Genomic DNA, 21,200 nt, shown 5'->3' with positions numbered 1-21,200 from the left:
ACAAATCACAGTTACTTTCTGTGGGCTGGTAGGTTTGGCACATGAACATATGCATCCTGGAGGTCCAAGGCACCATTCAGTGGACTTGGCACAACGCACCCAAAACCTGGGACAGCATCTGCATCTAAAATGCGTCCTTTCCTGTGTATTATCTTAGGCCATGTTGAACTACAAATGAACCTCATCCTTCTAGGTTGCCATTTTGGGATTAGAAAATAGAAGAATAGGTCTGAGTATGGTGTTCCCCTTTGGCTACTTTTTCTATCATCATTTCACCCACTTCAAGGAGCAGCTCTTCTTGCGAAAGCTACTCCCTTTGCTGATGTGGAGGGCCTTCTGGGGGAAATGTCAAGAAGGGGAGACTGTAAACTAATTCCACAATTAATATGACCCACTGGTGCATGGCCACAGTTCCCCACTCCTCAATGATGTCCCAAAGCCTGCCCTCCACCAATGATGTGTGAACTAAGGACACATCAAAGCGCATTGCTTGGGGCGACCAACCCTGAGATGCCGCAGACTGGGTGGCCACTTTCTTCTGGCCCCTGCCTCTCATTGTCTTTCCGTAAGATTAGCACATCCGTAAACGCTGCTTCTTCGAAGTGGAAGGAAGACCCTGATGCTATTGAGCCATGGAAAATGGCTTTGGGGTGACAGAAAACCCTCAAATTCTTGCTGTTCGCCTGAATTCCTTGAATTTTTCTAGTGTATGATCCACACTTTGCCATGATTTTTACCTGTTTGTCAGCCGTATAAATGGCGTCCCGTCTTTGGGCTGCGCTTCCTGGACTGCCTCTAAAAGAGACTGCCTAGGAAAAGCCACCTAGAGAAGAATTCACCACAACACGGAAGCTACGCAGCAGGCTTGGAAGAGGGAAGTTGAGGACCCCATCAGGGGTTAAGGTGAGTGTTTTAAGGGGCGGGAGATCAATGTGCAGGGAATGGGAGGAGCTTAGATAGGGTGTCATGGTTTGTTGGGGGAGTGGCATGTGGAGAGTATGGCATAAAGGACACAACATACAGAAAAGTGGGGAGGTGGATAGCTGAGAGCACGTGACATGGCCGGTTCAGGGGGGTGAATCCCCCTGATGGCGCCATAATCCTTCCCTTTCTAGGCTTCCCTGAGGCGGACTTTTGGACGAGGGGTCTCCAATTGGTGGGATAATAACACAGAACTGAAATAACAGACAGGAGCAACCACCTATGACATCTAAACCCTACTGATGTCGCCATCCCTCTAGCAAGAGAATCTGCTGTATCCAAGCCAGACTGACATATATGCGTAGAGGTCTCAAAAACATCTGTCACTATCTCTTGCACAGCCTCATGGATTTCCTCCGGCAGGCGGTTATTGGGCGCTTCCGCAACTTGTTAGAAGGTAAACTGATAATAACCCAGAGTGTTGGCATCAGAGGCAGACTGCCAGCCCAAAGACCCAGAGGTGAAATCTTCCTTGGGCATTGCTTCAATCCACTTTGACTATCCAAGGCGAGCCAGAGTAGAGAAGGCATTAGGGTGCCCTCTATAATTTGCTGCAATGAACGCTAGGGAATATGCTGCAGTGTAGCGAAATAGGTAGGCAGTTTCCTGTTGTACTTTCTTAAAGGATATTTATTAAGGGCAAAAACAGACATCTGCCTCTCCGATATATCCATAATAGAATCTTTGAAGCACTCACTGAAGTTAACCCCTTAACTGCTAAGGGCATCTATGTTCGTCCTGAATTCCCAAAGTAAATCATTGTAGGCTCCGCCCACTCCTGCCGTTAAGTGAAACATTTCCGGTCACTAGAAACTGGTAGCGTGAATTGTACCGTTGTTCAAACTTCATTGGAAACATCAGGGAGGTAATTTGAAAACTTAAAAGGGTTATTGTGTGAGTCAGGGACTCCTGTGATTACAATATTGCAACTCTGTGGCTCCTCGACCACAGATTCTATCTCGGGAGGATAGCTCAGGGGAAATGCGCTCGCCTTGGAAGCAAAACAAGTTCGATCCCGGAATCCACGCTTAGAAACCTCTGGGTATTAAGCGCGTTATACAACCAATTATGATTATAATTATTGGAGAGAAAGCAAAGTTATAGAAGATTTGTCTCTCGACAAGAGTTTTCTGTCGAGAATACAATTCTGCAGTTACCCTGAGCGTACGGACTGTTCAGCAAACGAAAGGTGTACAAATCTGACTCATGTGTTTTCAGTATGGAATTCACAAGCTGAGAGAGAAGGGGCTCTCAGGGCAGGAGAAGCAGCTCATTGGAGGGTCACAGAGGGATTCATGGTCGCAAGATGGTGCACAGGCCAGTTGCAGACTTGGTCCCAACTCCAAGGCAGATCCAGTTGCACGCAGCGGCCATAACCAATTGCAGTCCTGCATCAATGAGAGAATACAGATGCAGACGCTCATCTAAAGTTCCACCCCATCAGGAGGAGCGAGAGCACCCTATAAAACCCAGGCTGCCCAGTCTGGCAGTGTGCGTAGCAGGGGCAGGAAGCTTGCCTTTGGAGAAGGCTGGAGACTGGAAATCAGTAGAAGGAGCAGAGGCTGGCAAGAGGGAGGATACTGGCGAGGTGGCAAAAGTGGAGAGCAGAAAGAGGTAGTCCGAGCTAACAGCGACATGGAGGAGGTAGTAAGATCAGAGACTAAGGCCCCGATTCAGAACTTGGCGTTGTGAAGGTGCTAAATAGCACGATTCACTGTGCCAAATGAGGACGCCCAGGCTCCACCAGTATTCTCAAGTGGGCCTGGGCGTTCTCGTAGAGCACGACAGTGCACCTTCAGTATTGCGCCTGTTTTAGATATAATGGACGCAACCCTGAAATCTCAGCAGCATTTTTGTAAAATAACCACATATTCGTTATTTTACAAAAATGCTGCTGAGAACACAGGTGTGTATGAACACGTTCCTATACACCAAAGTAAGCAGCCTTAACATTGCAGGATGCAACGTGGAAGCTGCTTACTTTGGTGTATATGAAAGTGTTCATATACACCACACGGGTGTATATGAACACTTTCATATACACCAAACAAGGCTTCTTGTGGCACTCCTCCAGTCTAACGACACCAAAAAGGTACCGTATATGTGCGCTATCTTAGCGCACATATTAAACTGGAGGAGTGCCACAAGAATACCCTTTAAAAAAGTCAGGTTACGAATGTGGCGATTACTAGGTTGGTTTCCAACCCATCCTAGCAACTGCCACATGTATTCCAAAAGTGGGGCATTCATTCCGACTTCGGAAGAATGTGGCACCTTCAGAATAGGTCTTAAGTACCGAAAAGGTTGTTAACCCTTTTAACAACATTTTCGGTACTTAACACTGGCATGAGAACAGGGCCCTGAGAGTGGACAGAAGGAGGTGGTGGGAGTTAATAAGATGAAGAGGGAGGTGGCAACATCAGGGGGTGGTAGTAGACAAAACGATGTGGTGGAAGCTGAGAAGGCGATGGAGGAGTGGTAACCTCAGAAGGTGATAGCTGGCAGAAGTAGATGGTGGAAAGGAAGAAGCTGGAGAAGACGGTGGTAACAGCACCAGAGAGGCCAAGAAGAGGTTGTGCGATTTAAGGGTGTAATGGAAGTCATAACATCAGAAGGAGTAAAGGTCCAGGAAGAGGGGTAGATAACATCTGAACCAAGATATGGAGAGTCGGTGGTAGGAGACAAGATGCAACAGGAGGTAGTAAAGCCCAGGGGCAAGGATGGGGTGGCATTAAAGATGATGTAACACCAGGTGAACAGATTAGGGTTTGGAAGGGGGAGTACCATAACGTGAAGGTGGTAGAAAAGGTGGTTGTGAAAGTGGTTCAGAGTTTAGGAGCAGAACATCAGGGGGAAGAAGTGATCTACCTGAGAAGGCAATATTCCGAGAGATGGAAGTAAAGAATCAGGGAGGCAAGAAGAGATTGGGAAAGCTGCAATGGGCCTCTCTAGCGGACATAACATAGGGTCTCATTACAGGTGGTATTGGTGGTATTTCAGTAGTAAATATATCGAAATACTGCCAAAGGGAATTACTGTTACCACCTCTTAGTCCTGTGGAGTTACCACAGGATTACAAGTCCATAGGACTTCATGGGATTCTTGGCAGATTTGCCACTGGAGGAATGAGTGGTTGAGTCAATCCACTGACTTTTGTGGGTAAAGTGGAGAATGAATCCACCACTTTTCCTCAGAATTACACCGCCTGTAAATCCGCCAAAAGTTATAATTTGGCGTTGCAGGAAAAGTGGCAGTAACAGAAATACTGCCACTTTTTTCCCCACACCACCAAACTTGTAATGAGGCCTTATATATGGTCTTGTGACACTTGCTGCCAGCATTGAAACCTGTTTATTTATTTGTGTACCACCAAAGAATCAGCTGCTAGGTGGTGAAACAGATGACAGGTGTACTCCTCAAAGGTCTTCTCATGTTCAGGGCAGGGACAGACATCATCTTCCCCCAGGTGTCAATAATCAGGCCCTTGAAGCATTCCCCAAGTATCAGGAAAGATTGGCTCTCCGTTTCACCCTTATAGCCTGCATCTGTCAGCTTGTCCTTCAAATGATGGCCTTTTGTATGTGAGACCTAAATCTCAAGGGCCTTGAGTGCACTTCTCACGAGAGCCATGTGAGATGCCAATTCAGCATTGGGATCCACAGGCACCCTCGCATTCAGCACCGTCTCCGGCGATGTGTCCGGGCCCTTTGCTTCTTGTGGCTCCTTCAGGACCTTATCCTCAGTTGCCTCAAAAGTGTCTCTTCCTCTGGAGTAGAACTCCTCCCAGTCTCTGACAGTGTGTGCTCCCTTATCCACAAGTGCATCCCAGTATCTCACGGTCCACCTCTTCCACCTCAAAACCAAGAAGCTCTCATCGAATCTCAGGGGCCTTATGTGTTGCGCTTTCCGGTGCCGTTGACATTTTCCCACGGTTGTCATGCGGAACTGGTCTGGCGCTGATTGGGCAGCGCTGCTCTCAACTCCATGTAGTTGGTGGAAGAAACAGGGCCGTGACCCTTATGGTTGGCTCCCTTGTCTTTTCAGGGATGCTGATGCCTGTGACATCATAGGCACCGCTGAGGTCTGCAGCGCTGTATCGTAGGAACCGCAATGGCTAACAGGTGCGGTGGAAGCTGAACTAGACACTGCCAACTGTTGCCAATACTCGGCAAACATAGCCAGCATCTCGAAGAAAACAATGACCTAATGGTGGGGTCCTGGATTAAGTTGTCTTTTTTCTTTTTCTTCTCCAGCTTTTGTGAATGTCTATGTTTCGAGGAGTGAGGGGCACTCCTTAAGCGGGATCTCTTCCTGTGTCTCCTCTTGGAACTGGCAGAGTGAGTACGGACAGATTCCCTGCCTCGCGCGTGCTAAGATCATGTCCACTCTGGATCTGAGGAGTGCCCGCTGCCCTCTAGAGGTAAACTCTGCTTGGCCCACTCCTAAGACGTTAAGAGCCAGTGGGCCTCATTACACGGACGGCGGTAAGGGTTAACGGTCACCGTTAATGGCAACGGTGACCGTTAACACTTACCACCATATTCCGAGTTCCCTTTTGCGGGTTGGCATTTAACGCCTGCTTTTAGCAGGCGTTAAAAATCCAACCCGCAAAGGGACCTTGGAGTAAATTACGGCACCGTAATTTACGGTGCCGTAATTTACTCCTTCCCCATTCCCATTGAGCCCTATGGGGGCAGGAATGGGGATGGGGAACCGGTATGGTGAATGGGGAATTACCGGTCCCTCCAACCTTGGAATGGACCGGTAATTACTCCATTCACCATGCCGGATTTCCATGGAGTAAATAGCTCCATGGTTGCTTACCATGGTGCTATTTACTCCATGGATAGCGCCAGCCTCGGAATGAGGCCCATAGTACGATAACAACGGACTAAGGCCTTTTTTACTCATTTTAAAACAACTTAAAGGAACCAATTGAACTAAAAGACAAAGAATGTGAACTTCTGTCACTATGGAGCCAGCAAATCCAGGCATGCTCCACAGTGCCCTAAACTGTGACGTTGAAAAAGGAACTATTGGTCTTTGGATGGGGGTTCCATTTAAACTCTGGACACTTTCACTTCTGGTGAACGACATTTTGGATAGTGACACCACCCAGCGCCATGTAAGAGGGATTTCAAATTTCAGAGGTCCCACACTGGCGTCTCGCCATTTCAAAGATAAGGAATCTACAGCGGGGACAGTATCCATTAGAACGGATTTCTTTAAAAATGGAACTTGCCTGACCCTTAGGGCATTCCAGCTCTGTGTGTGTGCCTTAGTTCTGCCACCTGTCGAGTTTTTTGGGGAGGTCAGTGTTTATTTCCATTTGTTTATTTCGCTGGTGACATTGTCTCTCCCCATTCCATTATTTAACTTGCTTCAATGGGTCTGTTCTTGAAGGCTTCTTTGCCTGTAGTTCAGTGCTCCTTTGTGCTGTGGATGCTGGGCAGGAACTCAGACATTAGTGAAAGCGGCATTTACTCTTGGTAATGTATGAGGGACTTCGGCAGATGAGGAGCCTGCTCTTTGATTACCTCTGTCACTGGATATTCCTCGTTTTGATAATGATAATGATAATGATGTGTTATTTATATAGCGCCTTAATCCAAAGCACTTTACAGAGCACATATTTACATACGATATCACCCAACCGAAATTGGTACTCATTTATCGACCTCGGAAGGATGAAAGGCTGAGTTGGCTTTGCCGGGATTTGAACCTGCGACCTGGAGATCACGCTCAGATTGCAGCAGCGAGCGCTCAAGTTTTCGGCAACATGCAGGGTGGGTTGATGGCTGGCAGAAGGGTTTTAATGTATGTGATGCCATTTGCAGACCTGAAGCTTTATCGGGATAGGGAAGAACCCAGGCACTGCTTAGCTGTTATGGTTGGTCGTTCGTAGGGGGAGGAAGCGGTGTAGCGATTATTTTAGATTTGTTACAGAGGAAATATGGGCTTCATTGTGAGTTCGGCAGTATTGCCAAAAACGGTGGTAATGCAGTGGTAACGTGGTAACACTGCATTACCGCCACATTACTGCACCACCGAATTGCATGTTTGGAGCTATGGTGGAGAAAAACCCCCCAGCAAAATGCTGGTGGTAATTCTGCCACTGTGGTGTTAAAAAGTGGCCATTCTGGCGGAATTACTGACGGTCGTAATTCAGCCGAAATCCCCAAATGAGAACTGTAATCGCCATACCGCCACTTGTAATCCAGTGGTAATTCCACTGGACCAAATGGTCATAATGGTAAATCCGTTTGGTGGTATCTCGGCGGATTCACTGCAGAGATATCACCAAATTCATAATGAGGCCCTATAGTCTTTAACTTTCAACCAGAACATAACAGAATATTTGTCTTTCAAGACCTAAAGGAACACTCTGTGCGCAACAAAGCCAATTTGCAAATCAGCAGATCACATGATAAATCAGCCTTCCGGCCTACGCATGTGTTGCTTATAAAGTCTGTGCAGTTTTGTTTACATTGTTTCTTTTGCCAGGATACCAATCCATTCAAAAATTGAAAAGCATAAACTTAGAAAAATAAAACATGTATATCTAAATATACCACTGTCATGCACAAGGCCACCTCACACTCCTCGCATCCCGTACCACTCCCTTCACATCCACATTGCACCAACCCCTACGGCCTTTTTTGAAAATTTTGACCACATGGGCTTTTGCCTTAAATCTGCCACACCACCTACCTTTGCATGGCTGCGTGTTACAGTCCCGTGTCTGGATCTGTGGCCCCCTGCAGTCTGCTCCTCCATGTGAAGGGTGGGGTTGGGAACATGATCGGTTCCGGGTCTGAATTCCGGAATCGCAGGAGGCTGAGCAGTCAGACCACGGAGACCAGGGGCTCCAGCCTCCTCCTACTGGAGTCAAAAGAGATCAATGTAAACACAGGAAGACAGCCCTTGCTGACCAAGGCATGAGGCGCATGTCATCCGCACCTGATGCGTTCCTCAAAAGTAAACAAAGTTGTATCCCAAATTCCAATGCAGCACACACTAATAGGACAAGAAGGCACACATAATGCTTAGAGATTATTAGCCGTAGATCTGGTATACAATCTTTATATCGAATATTTTATGCACATTTTTTTTTATAGTAAATGCATTTAGGGGTTGGGAAAAGGGTTAAATATTTTTGGGAAACGGTTGGGGTCAGTTTTTAGTGGTGACACACAGGGATTTGCCCCCCCTCCCAAAATAAAAATGTATAAAGTGCATTCTCTATAACATTTTTCATCATAAAATATTTGATATATGTTCATTCTTTGTAAAAGATGTCCGTATAAAGACATGTAACCGGTGATCTTTTTCATGATACATCAGTAGTCAACATAACTGTTGCAGCTGTATTGTGAGGTGTCTAAAATGATCATTTGCACGAGTCTTTTGAAAACTAGACTTTCAGACATAGAACGTATTTGGAAAAATGGTACACCTAATCCGATTCATTTTATAATCATATATACCAAATGGTTGGGTTCACCTGACCATCACTGTTAAAATGGATGCAAGTCATTTTGTTTCAGTACATTTCATTTTCCAACTTTTACAAAGCGCTCAAAATATCACCTTAAAATAATTCCAGACCCTGGCAATACAAAACTGCTGTGCAAGATGGATGAAATATGGATGGCAGGAAGGTTAGTAGGCGAGTGGGGAGGCTTGTGTTGTGACCTTGGACAGTATGGGATATGTTCTATTTTAGGAGAATGGGCCTCATGGCAAGTACGGATGTCCACTACTGCCTCTTGCCTTGCCAGTAACAGAATTATGGCCAACTTTACTGCACCGCAGAACTAGACGTTACATCTTAAAGTGGGGGATTTTCCTCCAGCAAGTCGATCCACTTGTTGAGACATGAAGTGGGTTGCTTATCTTTGACATGTGATGATTTAGTTCAGGCACACCACACGTCGGTTGAAAAAGGAAATCCAAAATAAATTGGTTTTGGTAGGTGGAACGCTGGGATCGCTCCTATCGATTGAATTCAGAACCTTACCCTCAATTAGTGTTGGTTTTCAAGTACAATGTACAAGACCACCAGGAAATGAGGATCTAATGAGTAGTATGTAGGGAAAACATCTAGCTATACAAATATAGTCATACATAGGGGGCACTCTCTCTTATTCAGCTGAAGATTTAATCATTCTGATTGAAATGACGAGTCCCCAACTGAGGATTAGGTTAAGCAAAAGCTACACAGTCTGCCGGCAAACAATAATGAGCTACATGCCTGTAAACTTTTCAAACTACATGTGTGAGTTGGTGTTTATTAGAGAATTTTGAAGTGGTCATCCATCTAGAAAGTGTGCATGATCTGGCAGTCCTAAATAGTTTAATGCAATAGAAAAATGATGGAAGGACTGTGTGAATACTGAAGGAAGAATACATTTGGCAAATAAGCACATAGTGCATTGGCTAGATTTGAATTAAGAAATGGATATCTGAGGTATATACTTTGCAAGAATTCCATTATTAGAAGTATTTTGTCAGATATCTGGTACAGATCAGAAGGTAACCGAGGTTTATCCGACATGTACCCATGTGATTAGATCCGTGTTTAAAAAGGATTTCAAGGGAGTCAGTAGCAACACGCTAGGGATTAATGGATGGTTTGATAAATAATGTAAGCAGGTAGACGCAGCAGAACACACCAGCTGATAATAACCAAATGTTTATGGGAATGTATTATTGGGCAGACCTAAAAACTGGTGCGCAGATCACAGCATTATATCAGTCAGGCAATATGTTTATTTGGATGTGAACATCCATCAAACAGACAAAAACACAACAATACAGAATAAAAATAATACATTATACAGTCAACAAGAATTCAATAAAGACCTTCATAACACTGCCAAAACACCCTTTCTTTTATACATAGCTCCTTTTAAAAAACATAACAAGGCACTAGCAACATATACTGAATCTGCAGATAAGAGAAAAAGCACGACAGGACGATAACAGAGCAAATTGAACTGTCTAAAAACAGGTAGTAATGTGAACTTCTAATGTCCCTGTATGCTGGGCAGAAAAGAATGAAATGCTTTAGATCCTCCCTGACCTCCCCACATAATGGACAGCTCGCTGTATCCAGATAACCCTTCCAGTTAACTGTACATTCCACCATGGGCCGCAGACGATGTGGCTGTAGTAGACCAGACTCAGCTGGGGCTTCAGCATCTTATTGACACAATGATAAAGGGAAGCCCTGTTGTGCTTGCCACAAATTTAAAATACTTGGGTTTCGTACTAAATGCAACCCCAAATAAGACGGATATCATAAAACGATAAAAAATAGATCCAATCTTTTTGCAATCCAAATGAAAAGAATGAGCAATACTTTTTGTACATTTTCCATTTGACCTCCTATCGAGTTTTATAAATTAAAAGTCGTGCCCACTATTTTATATGGAATGGAAATATCATATTTGGCAAGAGAGGTGGACTGGTACCTCATAGAAGGCTTTATATGGAAAAAAAATCCCTGGATTGACTCCTGGGCCTTCCCATATCAGCCTCAAGATTTGAGCCCGGCTTAGTATCACTCAGAGGATGGTATGCTTGGAAGGTGCTATCATTATATCGAAAGCTAATGGTTCCTCCTCAGGACTCAATTCCTGATGACTTAAAGGTTGCAATGTCTACTGATAGATTTAGTCTGCTAGTTAAGTTGAAGAAATATGCAGGTGTCATTATAACAAGCAATGCGCAGACTAAGGATGTGGTGATAAATAACCTAAGCCCCTCGAAAAGAATGTTGATCCAGGCTGACGGGATTCAGACCATTGATACGATGCAAGCCTACTCTCTCTATAACATCTTGTCGAAGGGAGATAAACTATTAGGTGCCATACCGTTGTCTTTGGAAAATGTTCCTAACCGCACTGGAGATCTGTCTTCTTGTGGTTTAGGCTTAATTTGCTCCTCACAAATGAAGTATTGGCATCACGATCAAATACCAAACAGTTTACCAACATCTGTAACCTTTGTGGCTCAAAAGAGGATATACACATTTTAAAACACATATTAACCTCTTGCCCTGTGTAAGCTAACACAAGAATCTTGTTGTCAGGAAGCTTTACGTACAATGTTCAATGGCTGATGACTAAAGAATTTTGGGACACCCTTTCGAGTGGACATGACATTCCATTGACTTTGGATGTGTTCAAAATTTTAAGCAAGTCTAATTTATGCTCCTTAAGATAAATAACAGGTTTAAGGAAGATTTACTTTGGGCTCTATTTTAGATTGAATCTATGAACTTGGTTATTTACAGAACCATGACATTGAAATGTATAGATAGGTACAACTTTGGGAAACATTATTGATACAATTTTATGGAATTTCAAATGTTTTTAATATTTTGAATGTAATGCAGTGAAACTCTTGTGTTTTTTTCTTGTCTCTCTTTTGTGTTTTAACATGTTTTTTTCTTATGTGAAAGGTTAACATGTGGAACCACAATACATCAAATAAAAAATGTATTTCACCATCTCACTGTTTTTCAGACAGCTATTTCCAAAGTAGATCAAGCTTTTCTCTTGAACGTGCTACTTCAAAAGCATTTAGGTCCAGCATAATAAGCGATGTATATAGTATTTGCAGAAGAGAGCTTTCAGTACAATAACCGTGGCTGGGGAATGCCTTGGCAAGGATGTCAGAACCTTTGCCTTGTTGGAAGCTATGAGAGGCGATCACATGGATAATTGAGCAGTAGTATTCTGGTGCCTAGGAGTAGATATACCCCACCCATTTTCCATTGTAAAAAGAGTTAGGCAAGGGGGCGTCTTGGCGCTTCCTCTCTTTTCACCATATACTAATGGAATCATTTTTCAGATTGCCAGCTTTGAGGTAGAGGCCCAAACATTGGGTAGAGAGGAACTAGGAGTCCTGTCTATTTGACGATCATGCTGTGCTTATATCAAAAACACCAACAGGCCCATAGAACACACTGGACACATTTAATTCAGCCTGTTCTGTGAAACGGTTAATTATAACCACAAAAAGACAAAGTGTATGTCGTGTCATGTCCGACGCTCAGGAACATTCTCTATAACTTTGATTGGCGAAAGGCTCGAGCAAGAAGATCACTTACCGGTGAGGATCAGCAAGGATCTAAAATGGAAAGAACAGCCAATCAAAACTATTGCGGCCTTGGCGAGATGTGGGGAAGTGGTTGGGAGGTTTGAACTATGGTATGGAGAAAAAGCAATAAGGTTTGCGCTGGAATTTTATAAATCTCAAGCGATTCTGGCAGTCACCTATGCGGCAGAAGGCCTGGGAGCTGGGATAATATGTTTAATCAGAGGCTTCTCGGTCACCCAAATAGTGCCTCAACTATTCCCTCACATCAAGAACCATGCTCCCTGGGAGTACCTTACTGCCTTAGGTTGGTTATGGTGCACAGGAGGGCCCTAACCAATGTAATTGACATGACAGAAGCAAACACTTAGTTTCAGGAAGGGTTTGAGAGTGGTCTAGGGCAACAGCGAGTCCACACAGAGCAACACTAGTAATTCCAGTTAGACATGTAAGTATAATACTTATTAGGGCTATAGTTTATGCAATAAGCAAGTCACATTTCTAGACAAATATTATCACACAAAACCTATAAAACATGCATTCATCCTTAGGTGGAATAGATTAGCATTTTAATCAATTACCAGTGCAACTCAGGTGAGTCATCAGATTCATAGAAATAGGCAGAACTCTACAGAATCAAGCCAATCTTATAAAGTCCAACCCTAAAAATGGCTTGTAGTCTTCCGCCCAAAAGTCACCAGTTCAAAAGGATATACTTCTTCGGGTAGGTTTATATAGAGATTTGCAGTGCCAGTGATTATGATTATTAAAGTGCATAAAAGCTAGATAAATGTTTTAGTAAAGTGCAAGCAAGTTAGGGAAGGATCCTGAACCCAGGTTCTATGACGAAAGGTCAGGTAAGAGCGAGTTAGGGACAGGACTTTACACGCTTGTTATCCTATGGTAGACATGGGGAAAAAGCAGCAGGTATGTAGACTCATCCCCCCTGCTCAGAGTTCTCTGGATGGCACTTGTGGAGGTTCCAGACTTTGCTGCAGGCTTGTTCTTCTGTCTTGGTTCCTTTCGGGAGAGTCACTTAGATGTCTAAACAGAAGGGACAATGCTTCACAGGTGTTCGTTTTAGTCGGTCGCAGTGTTTAGGACTTGGTTCCAGACAGCTTCCATTTGAAAACCCAAACGAAGACAGGTGAAGACATCCTCTGGATCAACAGTGACGGTACACCTCAGGGGCATGAAGATGACATGGTTCAATGAAGGTCACCACGGTCAGGCACCGACAGCCGGATTGTTAGCAGCGAACACAGGAGCAGACCCAGCACAGTTTCCCTTGGTGTGAGATGGCCAAATATGCAAAGTTCCAAGGTTCTGCTCGGAATGCCAATAGCTGAAGCAAAGTAGCCCAGGAGCGAGCTGGTCAGTCCACCAGTTGGTCCAGGGACACTTCTGAAGTCTCAGCAGGCACGGATCCACGAGTAAGGGTCGAGACAGGTTATTCTCACCGGTCAAGTTGTCGAAGCACCAACAAAGGCCTTCTTGAAATCAGGAAGAGGAACAATGCTGGAGTCGATGCTGGTCAGCTGAAGCGGTCATTGTTGGATATTCAGTGGGCTGTACTTCCCCGTAGAGAACTGCTGCACAGTTGCATGAGTCTTGCTTTTATCCAAGATTCAGGCTGGGAGCAAGCCCAAGACCACCAATGGTAAGGATCTGCACCATCCAAACAGCCAGTGGCTATCCAGTCATGAATAGCCACTGGTCACCACATCTGCCCAGCTACAGACTTGCAAGCACCAGATATATGAATTGGTACTAGACATTCTGGGCCCCTTCTCTGTCACACACACAACACCCGTTAGTCTGAGAAAGCCACAGCTTTCCTCAGGAAGGGGATTTTCATAAAAGGCATTTCCTGACCTGAGAAGGCAAGAAGAAGGCCAAAGAATAATATGGCCAATGAACAAGTGAGAAACCTTGCCAGACAGCTATCTTAAGGTGCTAGCCACCTTTCGTAGCCATTTGCAATAGATGCAAAACTGCACAATTAAAATAGCACACAAACTGTAAAAATATCAGAGCTGCCACCAGCTTGTCTACAAAGAATCCTAATTGCACTTCACTGTAAGGTAATGTGTGCAGTTGTAACAATACAACAATTCAAAAAGAGAGAAATAGGACATCATTACAAGTTTGGTGGTATCTCTCCGGTAAATCTGCTGAGACACCATCAAACAGATTTTTCGTTACCGCCATTTGGTCTGGAAGAATTACCGCTGGATTACAAGTGTCAGTAGGGCGCTGTTAGTAACTATTTATGGAGTCCATAGGTCTCCATGGGGATTTTGGTGGAATTACCACCAGCGGTAATTCCACTGTCAGTAATTCCACTGAAGAACAAGTTACTTTCTTACCTGGTAACGTTCTTTCGATGGGATGGTCCGACGACGTATTCCATATCTATGACATGTAATCACCACAGCTGTGCTGCTTCGGAAACTTTTTTCGGCGTCTGCGTCCTGCGTCGATGACGTCGATGCGCCGTCGTCGAAGACCTCCTCCAACGTCCGACGTCATCCGATGTGATAAGTAGGACGCACGACGCCCGTAGCCTCAGTTGTAGTTTTTTCCCCCAGAACATGTGACATTAGTCAACTGCCAGTCAGACACAAAGCCTTGCGGAACGTAAGCTGCAATCGCAAAAGAAATTCTGCAGCGGGGAAGGCAGGGCGGGAGCGATATGGAATACGTCGTCGGACCATCCCATCGAAAGAACGTTACCAGGTAAGAAAGTAACTTGTTCTTCGAGGGGATTGGGTCCTCCGACGTATTCCATATCTATGACAGACTCCCAAAGCAGTACCAGAGCAAGGAGGAGGGAAAGAATTTAGAATCAAAATTTAGAATAGCCAATCAAATAGCAGAGCAAAGGACCGCCTTGCCAAAGGCCAGATCCTGTGCTCGGATGGAATCGAGGGAATAGTGACGTACAAATGTATGTACTGAAGCCCAGGTGGCTGCATCACAGATGTTGCGAATAGGAACACCCCTCTGCAGGGCAGTAGATACAGCCATACCCCTGGTAGAATGGGCCTGCAAGCCAGCCGGTGGGTCCTTACCCGCCAAGCGGTAACACTTCGAGACGGCCAAAATAATCCAGCGAGACAAAGTCTGTTTCGTCACAGCTTGCCCCAAACGCTTTCCAGCGTAACCAATAAAGAGTTGATTGTCCACTCTGACCCTGGACATGCGTGAAACATAAAAGCTTAAAGCTCTCCTAGGATCAAGCCTATGGAGCCTCTCCTCTTCCTTACCAGGATGCGGAGGAGGATAGAATGCCGGAAGAACAACCTTCTGGGCCAAATGAAATTCCGTCACTACATTCGGAAGAAAAGAAGGACGAATTCTAAGGACAACCCTGTCCTTGTGAAACACAGTGAAGGGTGGCTTAACTGAAAGTGCCTGTAACTCACTCACTCTGCGAGCGGAAGTAACCGCAACTAAAAACACAGTTTTCGGAGTTAACAGCCTCAAAGGGCAAGAGTGTAAAGGCTCAAACGGAGCACCCATAAGAAACTTAAGAACAAGGTTTAAATCCCAACCGGGCACCAGGAAAGGTGACGGAGGGAACACATTAGTGAGCCCCTTCAGAAACTGTGAAATTAAAGGGATTTTAAAATAAGAACACTCTTCAGACGAGCGCTTAAAGATGGACAGCGCCGCCAGATAACCTTTAATGGTACCCACTTGCAAGCCCCTGTGGGCCAAAGAAAGTAAAAAGGACAGAACCATGGGGATGTCACATGCAAAAGGATCCACATTCCGAACTCTGCACCAGTCGCAGAACTTACGCCAACGGCAACGGTACAGAGACTTTGATGCTGGCCTTCTGGCCGAAAGCAACACCTCCATCACGTCTTCAGGGAGGTCCCAATCCTTATACCTCAACCTTTCAGAAGCCAAGCGTGAAGGTTGAGGGATCTGACCTCTGGATGGAGAACCTGACACCCCTTCCGTGACAGCAGATCGTCTCGGTAGGGAAGACGACGTGGAGGGCAGATGGACAAATCGAGAAGGTCCGGGTACCACGTCCTCCGAGCCCACGCCAGAGCAATGAGGATCATCCGGGAACCGAACTTCCGTAACCTCCGCAGCACTTGCGGGATGACGGGGACTGGAGGAAACGCGTACAGCAGCGGGAATGACCACTCCACCACGAACGCGTCTCCTAAGGCTCCTTTTGGAGGAAATTCCCGCGAGCAAAACCTTTCGCACTTCCGGTTGACACTGGAGGGAAGAGATCCACTTGAGGGGTCCCCCAAAGGGCAAAGATCGCCAGGAGAATCTCCTGAGCCAACTCCAACTCGTGAGAGATCGCGCTCTGCCTGCTCAGAGCATCCGCCGTCACGTTTTCGTCTCCGGCCAGATGAACTGCCGAGATCGAAACTTCCTGCTGGATGGCCCAGAACTCGAGCTGCATCGCCTCCCAGCACAGAGGAAGTGACCCTGCCCCCCCTTTTTGTTGAGGTAGTGCATGGCCACTGTGTTGTCCGTCAGGGTCAGGACACTCTTTCCTCGCACAGTCGGCAGAAAAGCCTTCAGGGCTAGCCTGACGGCCCTCAGCTCCAACAGATTGATATGGAGCCTGGACTCCAACGGAGACCAACGACCGCTGACTGTCAGCCCGTTGGCATGAGCTCCCCATCCCATGAGGGATGCATCCGTCACGATAGTCACCTCCGGCTAGGGAAGCCAAAATGGAGCCCCCTTCATCAAGTTGCCTTCGACGGCCCACCACAGAAGGTCCCGGGTGACCGAGGGCGGCACCTGAACCGGGTCCGACATCCTGCCGGAGGACTGCGACCATTGCGTCTTGAGTGCCCACTGCAAAGATCTCATCCGCAGGCGAGCCTCTGGCACCAGAAGAATGCAGGATGCCATGAGGCCGAGCAACCTCAAGAACTCGAACGCTGGGAGCGTCTGGGCATGCTGAAACTTGTGCACCATCTGCTGAATGTGAAGAGCCCTCACCTGGGGAGGAAAACACTGCCCCAGGGAAGTGTCGAGCACTGCTCCGATGTACTGGAGCCGCTGTGTTGGCATCAAATGGGACTTCTTTAAATTGAGGGAGAAGCCCAGCCTGTGAAGGGAGTGGCAGGTGACGGACAGATGATCCAGGACTTGCTCGGGAGAGCTCCCCCTGATCAACCAATCGTCCAGGTAGGGGTAGACGTGAATCCCCCCTTGCCTGAGATGCGCTGCCACCACCACCATGAGCTTGGTGAAAACCCTCGGGGCGGAGGTCAATCCGAACGGCAGGACCCGAAACTGAAAGTGCGAGTCGCCAACCGCGAACCTCAGGTACTCCTTGTGCTTGGGATGGATCGGCACATGGAAGTAAGCATCCTTGAGGTCGAGTGACACCAACCAGTCCTGAAGCTGAAGGGCCTGGAGGACTTGAGAGAGAGTAACCATCTTGAACTTGTCCTTCCTGAGGAGTTTGTTCAAACCGCGCAAGTCCATGATGGGTCTCAATCCCCCGTCTTTCTTCGAAATCAAAAAATAAGGGGAATACCATCCCTTGTTCCTCTCCGCTACAGGCACCAGCTCTATGGCGCCTTTCTCCAGCAGGGCTTGAATTTCCTGCGCAAGGAGCAGATCTGGACTCTGCAAAGAGAGGTTCCCCGGTGGATTGTCGCGAGGCCTGTGCTGAAAGGGAAGACAGTAGCCGTGGGTTATGATCTCCAGAACCCACACATCTGAAGTAATGGCTTGCCACTCTACAAGATGCTGCGCCAGCCTTCCCCCAACCGGCGAACCATGGGACATGGCCTCATGACTGAGTGGGAGCGGCTGCGGCGTTACCTGAGGGCAAAGAGGCAACTGCCCGAGCGGCCTTGGCACCACGGGTACCCTGTCGTCCACCTCTGGTACCCCTGCGTTGGCCTCTTTGACTGCCAGCTCCTCTCGCTTTACCGAAGGACGAGTAATAGCGAAAGGAACCACCCCTCCACTGCTGTCCCCTAGGACAAAAAGGCGGAGGTTGGCGAACTGCAGCGCCCAACGACTTCGCTGCAGCTTTTGAGGTCTGCAACCTCTCAAGGCTCTCGTCAGCCTTGCTGCCAAAAAGGTGTTCACCATCAAAGGGCATGTTGAGGAGCCGGGACTGCACATCAGGAGCAAACCCCGACTTCCGCAACCACGCAAACCTGCGTATCACGGTGCTCGCCGCCATGGACCTACTGACGCATTCAGCTAAGTCCAAACCCGACTGAACGGACTCACACATGGCATCCTTACCATCCTGGACCATAGCAAGGAAACCATCCCGTTCGTCCCCTTCGGGAATATGATCAGCCGCTAACGCAACACAGTTCCACAGAGTGTGTGTGAAACGAGACAAGGCACAAATGGAGTTGGCCGCCTGAAGCGCCATACCACCAGAAGAAAACACTTTCTTCGCCCAGCCATCAAAACGTTTGTCGTCCCTGTCAGGAGGGATGGTAGGGTACAACGCCTGCTTCGCTGGGGCCGTGGCCGCCTGCACCACCAAACTCTCCGGAGTGGGGTGCCTGGTCAAGTAGCAGGGGTCGCTACTGGCTGGATGGTATTTTCGCGACAAGGATCTGCCCACCGCCGGGAGACTCTCCGGAGCAGTCCAAGCCGCCACCACCCTTCTCTGTAAAGCCATATGGAACGGCAGTACCGGGTCAGTTGGGGGACCAACATCAAGGATGTCCGTTAGATCATCCTGCACAAACTCCCCTGGGGGAGCAGACCATCCCAAGTACTCAGAAACCCTAGCCATAAGGCGCCGGTACGAGGAATCGGCATGAGAGCCAGGCTCAGGCCTACAAAACTCCACCTCCGGAGAGGTGTCCAGTCCACTGGCATCATGCAGTGACTGCCTCAAATCGGCAAACTGACTATGGCCCGAGACAATTTCATCAGGAAACTGACTAGGAACCAGGCCATCAGAATCCTCATCCGCCTCTGAAATATATTCCAGGTGGCGAAAAGAAGGCACCCGAGAGTGCTTGCTCTTAACCAGAGCCTTCCTAGGGGGTTCTCCCGTGCCACGGGGTACCTCTGACACGAAAGGCGTCGATGCCGTCGAGCGAATCGGCGCCGGCGTCGAGAGAACAGGCATCGGCGCCGAGAGGATCGGCGTCGACGTCGAGGAAATCGGCGTCGACGTCAGATGCAGCGCCGCCAGCATCTGCGGCGTCGACACAGCCCTCGAAGCCGGAGCCCCGAGCGTGTCCTTCGACGACCTGAGCGTCGACGGCTTCGACGACTTCCTCGGAGCCGGAGCCTCGAGAAAGCCTTTCGACGCCCTCGACGCCTCAGACGTCGATGTCTTCCTCGAAGACCTCACAGGTGCACACGGTCTCGAACGCGTCGAGGACCGGGACCTGGAACGGGTACATCGAGAACGAGTCTCCTTGTGCGAACGGGACCTCTCCCGTGACTCGTGCCGACCACTCTTGCGAGCGGTGTCTCTCGACCTCTCACGACTGACTCCACTCGGGGGCGCGGACGGCTTAGTACCCTGCGACTCAAGAATCGCCAGCATTTTCTTCCCGAAGGAAGCCCATTCCTCCGGCGACGCACGGCTGGTGGGGTAAGCGACGTGCCGGGCAGAGTCCTCCGAAGAGGGCCTGGAAGATGACCGGTGTCGGCGCTTCCGAGAATGCCTCGAAGAGGCTGAGGAGTGGCGAGACCGACTCCTAGAAGGAGACCCACGAGACTTCCGACGATGACGTGGAGAGCCACCCCTCGAATCATCCATCGAAAGCCCCGCAGACTTCGACTTCCGGGGCTTGGACACCCGACCTACCGACAACTTCTTCTTACGTTCGCGTAAGGCTTTGGACGTGAGCGACTGGCAGTCGATACAGTCATCCGTGTCGTGGGCCTCCCCGAGGCACCAGAGGCAGGCGTTGTGCGAGTCCGTCACCGACATCTTGGACCCACACTCCCCGCACTTCTTGAAGCCCGGACGCGGGGTCGAAGACGAAGTAGAAGACATCTTCACACGAAGGATTTTCACAAAAACGAACAGGTTCGAAGAACCGAGAAGAACAGAACTCCAAAGAGTCGAGGCGTTAACCGAGATTCACGAAGCAACACGTTCGCGGAAAAAACTGAACTGAGGCTACAGGCGTTGTGCGTCCTACTTATCACATCGGAAGATGTCGGACATCGGAGGAGGTCCTCGACGACGGCGCATCGACGTCATCGACGCAGGACGCAGACGCCGAAAAAAGTTTCCGAAGCAGCACAGCTGTGGTGATTACATGTCATAGATATGGAATACGTCGGAGGACCCAATCCCCTCGAAATTGCCATTTTTGGCAGTGAGGTGGTGAAATTACCTCCAGAATTTTGCTGGAGGTTTTTCCTCGACCTTACCTCCAAACCCATAGTTCGGCAGTGCAGTCCTGTAGTGGTAATGCAGTGGTTCCACAGCATTACCAGCGTTTTTGCCCATATCAACAAACTCATAATGAGGCCCTACATAGTGACAGTCTCAGGGACTTATCAGCTTGCCCTAAGAATGGGCAAAACAGGAAAAGGAAGCAAAACAGAAGGCTTTACCGGCCTCCAAATGTCTGGTTAGGGTTCAAAACAAGCAAAAAGAAAGGATGGGAGGATGTGAGGAAAACAGCTAAAAGTAAATATTTCCTAACAGTGAGAACTAACTCTAATGAGCCTGGGTATATGGCATTGTTCTGGATTAACCCCTTCCTGATTACTAATGGTATCAAAGCCAAACTAAAAGAGGCACTTAAAGTTCAGTACCACAGTGAGCGTGTATCTCCTAGAAGACCAAATGGCTTACTATCCCTATGCCAAGTTCTGAAAGGGAACCTTATATTTGAAGATTAGTTGGGCTGTATCGCCCTGTTATGGATTAAGATTTTATTAAACTATGCCTTGGTATTTTACAAGAGACCATTGTACCCTACTGCTGGCGCAGGGGTGTCGATGAGATTAGCCTCAACTAATGTTAAAATATGAAGTCAGACTTTCTCTGCCTGTGCGCTATGTGGTGAACCAGAAGATGGACTCAGATGAAGGTGTGTCGTATTTAGGAAGTTTTAATCCTACTGCTTTGAGGGGAGTTCCCTGCGTCACAAACCAAAAAGTAAGGG

The 21,200-nt window shown here is 47.5% G+C and overlaps 1 protein-coding gene across 1 annotated transcript in view; it reads right to left on the bottom strand.

Annotated features, from left to right (window-relative positions):
• Positions 1-21,200, bottom strand: part of LOC138567897 (SCO-spondin-like) — a 1,036,222-nt gene that overhangs the window by 457,660 nt on the left and 557,362 nt on the right. The window contains exon 61 of the mRNA XM_069646396.1: positions 7,693-7,863. Coding sequence (XP_069502497.1) covers positions 7,693-7,863 — 171 coding nt within the window. The remainder of the gene's footprint in view (positions 1-7,692; positions 7,864-21,200) is intronic.

Source organism: Ambystoma mexicanum, chromosome 2p, assembly GCF_040938575.1.
Source record: "Ambystoma mexicanum isolate Mex_15411 chromosome 2p, UKY_AmexF1_1, whole genome shotgun sequence".
Classification (NCBI taxonomy): Eukaryota; Metazoa; Chordata; class Amphibia; order Caudata; family Ambystomatidae; genus Ambystoma; species Ambystoma mexicanum.
The sequence above is the reverse complement of the archived record's forward strand: the minus strand, read 5'-3'. Positions and strand labels throughout refer to the sequence as shown.